This window comes from Hemitrygon akajei, chromosome 11 (genome assembly GCF_048418815.1).
Source record: "Hemitrygon akajei chromosome 11, sHemAka1.3, whole genome shotgun sequence".
NCBI lineage: Eukaryota > Metazoa > Chordata > Chondrichthyes > Myliobatiformes > Dasyatidae > Hemitrygon > Hemitrygon akajei.
In genome coordinates, this window is record NC_133134.1 from 52107954 (window position 1) to 52119715 (window position 11762).

At 36.1% G+C, this 11762-nt stretch overlaps 1 protein-coding gene across 3 annotated transcripts in view; it reads left to right on the forward strand.

Moving 5' to 3' along the window:
* unkl (unk like zinc finger) overlaps positions 1 to 9565 on the forward strand; it is a 140217-nt gene extending 130652 nt beyond the window's left edge. For all 3 annotated transcript variants that reach the window (XM_073060856.1, XM_073060857.1, XM_073060859.1), the window contains 2 exons: positions 269 to 526; positions 2545 to 9565. In XM_073060856.1, the coding sequence (XP_072916957.1) occupies positions 269 to 526; positions 2545 to 2700 (414 nt within the window). In that variant the 3' untranslated portion in view covers positions 2701 to 9565. The remainder of the gene's footprint in view (positions 1 to 268; positions 527 to 2544) is intronic.
* The last annotated feature ends 2197 nt before the right edge of the window (positions 9566 to 11762 follow it).

Below are 11762 nucleotides of genomic sequence, written 5' to 3' on the forward strand. Positions count from 1 at the left end.
ATAGACTTCACTTTAGTGTAGCTCTAAGTGTTGCGCTAGATCTTTACATTCTTATTGCTTTGCTTCATTCAAATATTTTATTAGCACAATATAGCTTCCTTCAATCCCAGATTGAATGGGATGATCATTAACTGGTGTTGGGTTCTGAATGCAGCATCTAAAAAAAATTAGTTCTGATAAGTTGCTCGTTTACTTTTAAGAATGAATTAATGTCCATAACAGTAGTCATTCGTCCTCTGCTTGTTTTATGATTTGTTTCTGTTGTTAGGCATGTGATGCATGGCAAAAGGAAGCTCAGGAGGCCAAAGAAAGGGCAAAAGTGGCTGATACAGAACGGCAAGTAGTAATACAACAGAAGGAAGAAGTGGATAAACAGCTAAAAAAGCTTCAGGAGGATTTTGATGCTTTATGTCGTTCTCCAAACTTTCTCCTCCTTAGAAACTATGGGGATATAGACAAGCTTCCTTTACCAAAGTTACATTCTATACAAAGCCAATTGCGTGCAGATTTGGACCTTGTAGATGGGGTGAGTTGGAATTTGTTTATAGTGTTGAAAATAGAGGCATGTGAATATTGAAAAAATACTATACAGTTCTTAACCACTTTCCACCCTATTTAAAAACCTCTATTGCATTACTTACCTAAGTAAGCAGGCATTACCTACTATATGACTTAACCTCTACATAATAGGAAGCAATTGCTTTCATTGATTATCTGGTTCAATTGACTGATTTCAATTCACCATGTCACTTCTAGGATACAGCTCTCCTTTCTGCTTTCCAGTTGCTGATGTTGTTTTTGTGTGTGTGTGTGTGAAATTTTACCTACAGATTGAATTACATTTGCACAAGTAAGGTAACCTTGGCAGTGAAGAACTGAATGATGGCTGACTATATTGAGTGTTGGCACCCTCAGAGAGTGGAGCCTGAGGAATAAAATCATTTTATTTTGAGTATCATGAACTGGAAACTATCTGTTATTTGGCAAGTCCTTCAGGCCATAAGGTTCCATTAATAGGGCTGTGATATTTTGCTTGAAGGTGGGGGAAAGGGACTAACAGATACAGAGCTTGTACTAAACTAGAATATTTCTTGCCCAACAGTGGTCATAAATGCATGTTACAAAAGACCATAAGATATAGGAGCATAAGATAGGCCACTTGGCCCATCGAGACTACCCTGCCATTCAGTCATGGGCTGATCCAATTCTTCATCTATCTCTACCCTAAATGCACCCAATGACTTGGCCTCCACAGCCAATCATGGCAACAAATTCCACAGATTTACCACCCTCTGACTAAAGTAATTTCTCCACATCTCTGTTCTAAAAGGATGTCCTTCAATCCTGAAGTCATGCCCTCTTGTCCTAGAATGCCCTACCATGGGAAATAACTTTGCCATATCTAATCTGTTTAGGCCTTTTACAATTCGGAGTGTTTCTGTAAGATCCCCTTCATTCTCCTGAACTCCAGAGAATACAGCCCAAGAGCTGTCAGACATTCCTCATACAGTAACCCTTTCATTCCTGGAATCATTCTCGTGAAACTTCTTTGAACCCTCTCCAGTGTTGGTATATCCTTTCTAAAATAAGGAGCCCAAAACTTCAAACAGTGCTCCAAGTGTGGTCTCATGAGTGCCTTATAGAACTTCAACATCACATCCCTGCTTTTGTATTCTATACCTCCAGAAATGAATGCCAACATTGCATTTGCCTTCACCACTGACTCAACCTGGAGGTTAATCTTGAGGGTATCCTGCTCAAAGACTCCCAAGTTCCTTTGCATCTCTGCATTCTGAATTCTCTCCCCATCTAAATAATAGTCTGCCCGTTTATTTCTTCCACCAGTGTGCATGACCATACACTTTCCAACACTGTATTTCATTTGCCACTTCTTTGCCTATTCCCCTAAACTATCTAAGTCTCTCTGCAGGCTCTCTTTTTCCTCAATACTACCCCTCCATCTATCTGTGTATCATCGGCAAATTTAGCCACAAATCCATTAATCCCATAGACTAAATTATTGACATGCATCATAGAAAGCAGCAGCCCCAACACCGACCCCTGTGGAACTCCACTGCTAACTGGCAGTCAGCCAGAATAGGATCCCTTTATTCCTACTCTCTGTTTTCTGCCGATCAGCCAATGTTCCACCCATACTAGTAACTTCCCTGTAATTCCATGGGCTCTCATCTTCGTGTGCGACACCTTGTCAAAGGCCTTCTGAAAATCCAAGTACACCACATCTACTGCATCTCCTTTGTCTAGCCTCCTTGTAATTTCCTCAAAACAATTGCAGTAGGTTAGTCAGGCAGGATTTTCCTTTCAGGAAACCATGTTGACTTTGGCCGGTCTTGTCATGTGCCTCGGTTCTCAGTAATCTCATCACTAACAGTCAATTCCAACAACTTCCAAACCACTGATGTCAGGGTAACAGGTCTATAGTTTTTATGTAACCTCTACAAATTAAAAGAAAATGTACATAATGTTATAAACTTGGCAAAGAAATTACTATGTTCAGATCACTATTTTTTTCATTCAATACAGGTAATATATCAGCTGCAGTCGAAGAAATGCATTGTATGCCAGGAACGTGACCGTTCTATTTTACTCCAGCCTTGCCAGCATTATGTCCTCTGTGAGCACTGTGCACCTAACAAAATTGAATGTCCCTATTGTAAAACTAAAGTAATGAACTGGTGATGAATATATTCTAGGTACAGGGACTAGCCTTTTGAAGAACGACTACACTATTCTAACAAATCAAAGCTGTAGTGCCCCCTCATGTTGGAAATATTTTATATTACGCAGTGAGTACATCCTACCCTACAAAATACAGCATTCGAATCTGTATGACTAATTTTAAAAAAATACATATAGCTCTTTCCACTAGGAAAGCTTGCTATATGCATCTTGTTAAACCTGTTATTCACAGTAACTCCTTTGGTATTTTGTTTAAGCACGTTTAGCTATACAGTTTGCTTTAGTCTGACCGTGCTTCATAGACAGTGTTGCTGCATTTCCATCACTTCTAAGTTTACAACTGGACCCTACCGCATGCATTCAGAAATGCAATTGAAGTAAACTGTAGGCACTTCAGATACCAAGTTCTAGTGTAGGATCAACTTGCTGTGTATTTCCAATGAATACTGCATGCAGAGCACTGCAGCTTTAGCATTTTTATGTTCTAGTATTTTACATATAAAATTTAAAAAGGAAAAAAAAGACTAGGTTATGTGAAGAGGTTTAATTTCCTGTAAAGCACTTTGTTAACCTGGGTATTTTTTTTCATTTAGAGGATATAATAAATTGCTTTCAAGCTGCTTTGTAGTTTTTTTCAGAATATGTGATGATATAAAGCTTTGTATGTGTACTGTGAAACCTATTAATAGATATTTGGTATTCGAATTCTTACTGTTAAATTATAGTACAGTGAACATTGTTAGATTTCCTATTCTAATTAAGTACAATTATAAATATTAGTATTGTGCAACTTGCTAGGATTTTTACATTTTTCAATTTATAAATTAAATGCAAACTTTTAATGCTTAAAAGGATAACCAGCAGCAGTTTCATAAAGGCACATATGCTAAACTAAGCAAACAAATAGTCTGAAGACAAGTTTGCTATTTTATATAATAAAATGAACTAGTCTTTTTTTGTTTTTTTTCTCCAAAGTAAGCTGCATTGACCAGCTTGTGGTTGGAGATTTTGTAGCTAGCATCACGAAAATTTTTAATGAGTTGTTTTTTTTTTCCTCCTCTGTTGGTGCAACTCCTAGCCTTTTAAGTATTTTAAATAACTATCTAATTTCTGGCCACTGTTACCAAGTGCCTTCTGCCTTGCCTAAACCTGAATTGCAATGACAACTTTTGTCAGACAGGCAAAGGTACTTTGTGAAATCTTTGCACTGATTATATATACACATTTATACTTAAATATATAATTAATGCAAAACCACAGACCAGCTTTCTCTTAATAGAAAAGAAGTAAGGTGCATAAAATTCAGGATAAAACCATACTGATTGTGGATGTTGAAATTTCCACCACTTGTTGTTCTGTCTGATTTCTGAGTATACTTACTGGAGGGCTAAGACCTTTCCTCTCTTTTACATTGGTCACTTGATTCAACAGCATTGTATGTACAAGTTGTAATTAAGAATGGAAAAAACTGACCTATTACTGTGTTGATTTAAATTATTTGTCTTCACTTCTTGTCATTCTGTATTAGAAGTCCATTAATAATATTGCCAACAAAGTGCTCAAAGAAACCTATAGTAACATATATTTTAAATCCTGAGTAAATGGATCATAAAATGTTGTTCACCATTAATTTTAAAATTTGAGACCTTTTTAAGACTTGAATATTGTTTAGCCCCATGTGTAAATGTAGAGGAGTAGAGGAGTCTAAGTCCTTATTGGAACATCCTTGAAACAAGTAACTGAGGAAGTGGCTAGTTTGGTAGAAACTAATCATTATAGTTATGGATTTGATGTTACAACCAACCTTACTATTTAAACTTGCATCAAAACAGCGTGTTTTTAAAAAAAATCTGAACTAAATTTTAATTGTTTACAGTAACATGTAATCAGGAAAACTTTGAAATTCCCATTCTATGTATAATTAATAAATTTGAGGTCTTTAAATTATACAAGTATCAATGACATTAAATATTGTATTAACTTATCTAAGCCAAAACCTCAAAAGCAGCCAGAATTAATGTCCTTGAATTTATGTGTATACTTCTCTTTTGATGATGGGTCCATTATTGATTGAAAGTCTAAATGACTATAACTCTGTATAGTACAGTAAACTAAATGCAGTGGTTAAGGACCAATTTCATGAAACACACTGCCACTAACCTTTAAATGCATTTGTAGATATGCAGTAAACTGAGGAACTTGTGTCCTGGTACACTGTGGATTTAGAGACTGTTTTCATCATGTCATTGGGTGGGTAATTTCCACCTCTGATCAAAATTCTATGCACATCAGTATAAATTTTGCAACTGAGTTGAACTTGCTTCTAGAGTAGAGGTTCACAGCCTTTTTTTTGTCATGGACCCCTACCATTAACTGAGGGGGGTCCGTGGACCTCAGGTTGGAAACCCCTGTTCTGGAATAATACAAATTTTACCATGTGAAATTCATTTATTTCATCCACCCACCAAATCTCAATCTCTCCCTATCCTCCACTATTGCTGAACTGTGTGCACAAACCAAACAAGCACTTTGCACTTTGGTGAAGTGTTATAATGGACTTCTGGATCACATGTAGTCTTTGCCAAAGAACTTTTCTGTATAGCAATTTATTATCTGTAGTTTTAACAAGACATGTATATACTAAACGGTAGCTTGTTATAGGCAGAATTGCTGAAACAGTGACCAAAATTAGAAATTTTAATTCTGTATCATGTTCTCAATAAGGGAAAAAAAATTCCACTTTTTGTATAAAAATGAAACATTACATGAAATGCTCTTTGATCACAGATTGCTAACATTTCTTTAAAAGAATGTGGATTGTGTTGAGTTCAGCAGCTATTAAGTAAATTGTATTGGGGAAAATAGCAACTTTACATAAGCAGTCAACAATTCAAGGTTTACTTTCATGTATTCAAGATTATTGTGAAGAAAACTTTTGCTTGGTATTTGTTATTTTTTCCAAAAGAAATAGTGGCCATATGCATCAATGCTTAATTAAACTGCTTAGAAGAATTTTGTAGATTTTTTTTTGTATTGAAACATGTTAATGGTTAAACCTATTACATATTATTGCTTGTGCACTACTGTTGGCATTCATGAGGAACTATGTAACTAAATTCGTTCATTACTGCATGTACTGTACTCTGCCATCATTGTGATAGAAAACCAATGATTTGGGAAAAACAAGCCCCATTTATTTTCACTTCGTGTGCTGAATGTGCGCCATTGACTGACGTGCAGTATTCATTATACATTTAAGTATTCACTCTCTTTTCATAAACTAGCAATTTGGCCAGTATCTAGTAATTGGAAGGAAACAGTATGGCAGGAAAAAGAAGAGTTGATACAAATCAGTATTAAGAATTTGTGTTGCATTAAAGCAAGATTATTAGTCAACTTTAGAGTAGTGCAGTGGTTAGCACAATGTTATTACAGCTTGGGGTATCGGAGTTCAATCCCAGTATCCTCTGTATGGAGTTTGTATATTCTCCAATGCATGGGTTTTCTCCAGTTGCTCTGGTTTCCTCCCACAGTCCAAAGACGTACTGGCTAGTAAGTTAATTGGTCATTGTAAATTGTCCTGTGATTAGGTGAGGGTTAAATCAGGGGTTGTTGAGCAGTGCATCTCAAATGGCCTATTCTATGCTGTATCTCTAAATAAATATATTTGACAAGGCAATTTCTTAACTGCTTTCTCCAAGTACTTGCCTATTACCTGCCCAAGCCAAAGACTTATAAAGGTAACAGAAATACCAGATTGCCTGTAGTTTTATTGGTGTCCTCCCTCTTGGGCTTTGTGGGTCAGTATTTGTTCAGAAAGCCCAATCAAATTAATTTCCTTAATTGATATGTTGTAAAATTATATAGACGGCCTGAGCTAGGATTATCATTTCATGAGATAGCTGTCACTATTCCCATTAGATCATGTTAGTCCTAACCTTATTTTTTTTGTTCTTTGCACAACGTCAGTGCTGTACCAAAGCTTGTACATCACTGCAGCAATGAACCATTTAATCACACATTCACTGTCTTAAACCTAGATAGCACGAGATTAACTTTTTTCATTTTTTTCCCCTGATCTGTCAGTTATAAATTATAAAATACTTTGGAGATGCTGAGTGACCTGGGCCTCACAGTAAGCTACTGCCTCACAACACCAACTGAGCATTTATCCTCTGAAGCCCCACTACTTAGCATTATTGTAACTTTTGTACAAGAAAGAACTCAATGAACTCCCAATTTAAAAACAAAATTGAAATGCAAAGTTGAAGTTGCAGAGCACTTGATAAGAAACATGAAATCCTGAACCCACAACATCCTAAATATTTGCAGTAAATTAATGTTTGGTTCTTTTTCTGTAGTTCCTTCCATTTTGCTGAGTGATAGTGGGAAAATGTATATATTAAATGAAGTTTTCTTTGACCTGCACACTTTGTGCTATATGTTAAGTATGAAGTATGCACAGAAGTAACCTGTGGAAGAAATGGTTAGCATTAATGGTGCCAAACTGGTAGAAAAGTGTAAATGGTCAACAAAGAGCATTTAAAAAAAGTAACCTACAGTGCCAAAACTGCCTTAAGAGCCACTCAAACATTAAATGCTGAATACTATGCCCCATCCTCAAGGAACCAATTGTATAGAAAAAAAATCGTCCAACTACATTACAAAAATATATCAAAGATAAACATTTACATTATCTAATGTGTTTTATAATTAACAGACTTTGAGTTTTGGGTTCAGTCATTTAGGACTAGGAAGGTGGTACAGTTACATGCAGTGTGATAACGAATAAATTGCTGAAATTCCCATAGTGAGTAGCTTGTCAGGGTTGAAATAAATCTTTCCCAGGTATGTGAAGTCACTGAATGTGTGTTGGTATACAAACTATTTCCCCCACATAACGGTTAACCACATTGCCCAGTGGTTCCAAAATAGAGTCGAATTCTGCGCCAGTTTAACGTATTGTAAGAATTGTGAAATGCAGGGTGTAAGTACCTAGTGCGTGGAAAATAGGATTAGGTGGGTTTGCACTTTTTCAACCACCACAAACATAATGGCCTGACAGAACTTGTCATTTATTTTATGAATCCATCTCCATCGCTATTTTTAAAGATTTGTATCAATCCCAATTACAGATAGTTTAGTGAGATATGGGCTAACTGATATGATTTGTCAGTCATACTAAGCAGTCTGAGTTTATTCTTTTGAGACAGGAAGGATAATGTTAACAATTCCTGAATTCTATCCAGTGCCTGTGCCCTTTGATTCAATAGGTACGTTGCTTTGTGGCTGAACCTTTTGCTATTATTTCCCTATTAATGAAGATGGGAGTAGTGCAGTTCCTTGTCATATTCCGATTACCCCTTTTGGAGAATTAGTTAGCTGTGCTTTTGGTCTTCCCTGATTGCCCTCAGCAGAAGTGCAGCATTTCAGTCTATGAATAAACTTGTATCCTCCAGCAAGTGATAACTTTGTTGCACATCAGTAGGCAGGTTTTAAGGCTCATTTATTGTAATACATGCTTCAGTATAGAAATAGCTTGCAGCCATGTCAATGAAACATAATTCTGTGGCTATTACAGTAACGCCTATTTTCTGCAGGGTTTGTAGAATTAATTGTTATAACTAATTAAGTTAATAACATAATTTGCTCCACTTCACAATTGGTTCATGCTATAGAAAATCACCACGGGCAACATTAATCAAAGACAAACAAGTTAAGCAACAACAAATAGTTTATCTTGGTTATTGTAACTTTTTACTGCCAGAATTGTTCATGGAAACAAATTGGATTCATTATATAACAGCCCATAATTGACGGGTGGTAGATGTGCTGACATGGCCAATTACTGAGACTAGCCTTCATCTTTTACCTGACGATAATTCCTTTGCTGTAAAATTCTAATTTTTTAATGGAATTAGTTTCTATGTGAACACACTTTCAGAATATTTATATGCAAGTTCCTCAGCCTGGGAAGAGCAATGAAATGGGAGGGAAAAAAACTCGTATTTTCTCAGGGTTTAAAGGAACAATCTGTAAACCATTCTGTAGCAGTCAAGCTGCATTTATAGATCTGTTTATTTTGAAAGCTCTTTGAATGGGGTTATTGTTATGACCAAGGGCAGCAGGCATGATGGGCTGTTGGAAAAATCCAGCAGCTATGTATTTGTGCTAGTTTCTGTGCACATCACCATTTCACTTCAAATGAAATACCCAATTGGCCCCTTCATCATTTTTTGCTTTAATCCAATCATAATTATGTATGCCGCTTGCATTTTTTTTAAAATCAGAGGGCATACAGGACTGACCAATCTGAAACTTTGCATGAATAGAAAACAGCTAAACCAGTAAATAGTTGCTTCAGATCTGCAACAAACTAATTTACCCACCTTGTTCTCATGAAAATTTGACATTCAAAATCATAAGGTGCAAGAATTCAATTACATTACTGGCAAAATGTATTACATTAGTAACATATCCCTGACTCTGTGATTTATGTATTGATGTGGAATAGCTCATATCTTAACTAGTGTCTAAATATTACTGAAATATTGTCTTGGTATATTAATTTTGTGTGGTCAAAACAAGACCTTAATTGAATATTATTGGAATTTTTCATTTTGTGTATTAATTTATGGAAGCCTGTTGTATGCAGTCTAGGTGAGTGTACACAAACAATGGCGATCTGAATGGAATGTTCTTACAGAAGGTATTTATAAATGCATAATCATTTTACTCTAGTTCATTGTTTAAATTGTTAACACTTGTTAAGATTTTTACACTATAGCATTTATGCAGTGGTTTACAGAATTCATGGAATTATTTTTATTATCAATATGGGAATTAAAATAATTTTTGATCCTCAGTGTGTTATTATTCATTGCTTCTCTCTTTCTCCCAGACTACTTTCATTCTTAAGGACTTAAAAATGAAGAGATAAATTGAGTATGACTAATCTTAATTCTCTGGTCTTACCTAACTTTGTGTCTTGAAACTTCATAGCCAGGTGATTCGCAAATCTAATTTGGAAATTTGCGGTAGTGGGTGATTGAGTAACCTGTTGCAATCTGGTTGTTGCAAGTGAAACTAAGTTTATTTGGGATTACAGAAAGGGAATAACACTTGAAAATTTCTCCTGTGGCAAGTGCCTTAATTTGTGATTAGGCTACAAGTATGGAGTGTGCTCCTTGAACTTAGTTTAATACTCAGTCACCCCAATGTATTCAATAAACTATTCACTCTGCTTCTCTAACGGAATAGAGTTAGTCATGGGGAGAAAAAAAATGTTAAGTTTTGGAGTAAACTGGGCCACGATGATGCTATTTGGGATATTTTTCCATGCTCACCAGTATTAATAAATGAGCCTTTCTACTATTGATAATACATTTAAAAACTTTGTTCTGGATTCCAAATTTAAACCATATGCTGTGCATTTGACATGGTAGAAATTATAAGAGTGCTGTCAATGGCACAGAAGAAAAAAATAATTAGTATCTATTTCAAATACCTTTCTCGCTGTCAGCTATTTCTTTAGTTCTCATTTTTCATGCTGTTATGGTACCAGTTTCTAATTTTAGGTTATAAATTCTGGATCATGTCCTTTTGATCCATATTGTCCACTTCCAACCTCCTGCCATAGACGTATTGCAACTTTGGGAATCAACAGTACTATTCATCCCATACAATTATAGTTCCTAATTTTCAATGGGAAGTAACAAATTATGCTAGCTTTACTAGTAGTGCAATTTAACAGTGGTGTCAACAGCAACTTTAAAAAAAAAGAAATATTCCTGATACAGGGTTTTGACCCAAAACATAAATACCTTCCTCTTCAATGCTGTTCTACCTGCTGAGAACCTCTGGTCGCTTATTTTTATTGCTCTACAAAGGATTAAATAGCTGTTCATTTCCACAGTGAGATAGTATGGAGGTGGGGACTACTAACCAGCAGGCACTATAGATGGTAGCACTGTGCTCATTAACACCCTACATGGTGCTCTGGAGTTGAAACACTCATGTTAATTTAACAATAGCTTTTCTCTGCTTTATGTGATTTTCAGTCTGAAGTTGCAAGTTAACATTCAATCTTCAGTTAATCCACTATGCAATAGCAAGCTTTTGGTAGCACCTCACCAAATTGACTTCATTCCATGAAACAGATGCATCCATATAGAGAGTGGAGATTGAATGCTTTAAAATTCTGTGCAAAATTCTTTAAAGTAGGCTGAAATGCTCACACAAATGAACTGAAGAATAACCAATTACAAACAGGTAGAGGCCTACTATTTGCTTATTTGTACTAGACTGAATGTGCATCTATGTAACATCATTACCCAGGAGCATTCCAAAGCTTATGAAATACATTATTTTAAAAAATGCATTCACTTGTAGGAAGTACCACATCCAAATTGCAAATAGCTAATACTCAAACAGTATTCTGATATGAGAAATAAGGAACTTGTACTGAAAAAGTCAATGAAAATAGTTTCCAACCTACAATATCTGTGTCAGGTTGCAACAAGGAGAAACTTTTGGTCACATCCATATACCACTCGGTTCCATTTATCCATCATGTTGGTGACCTAATTTGACCTGGTTGAGGCTGGAGTGGTGGGAGGGAATGCAGTTCTTACTTCACAGAGTCCTAGCCATTGGGTGGCGCACTGGACCAGTTGCATAGATGGGGTAGCCAAATAGGTTTTACTGAACACTGCAAAGCTAAAATGCAACACCGACTGCTGCTGTTTTGGCCAAGGGGATCTCTGTAATGGGTGAAGATGCGTATTTTGTAAACGGTTTTATTACTGCTTATTGCAGTAGCTTTATGTTTCCACCTATACTTTTAGAAGCCGACCCAGTACGAAAGAAAATGACAGCTGGCCTTCATTAATAGCGAGGATGCAATGTAATGCCCGTCCACTTCCTCAAAGGCACCATGGTCCTGCTGTAGAAATTGTTCAGGAACAGGTGTTGCCAGATGCTCACTGGCAAATCAGTCTGACACCTGTCTTAATCTTGACCCTTTTAATTATTCCACACAAAATCTTTTAAAGAAAATCCAG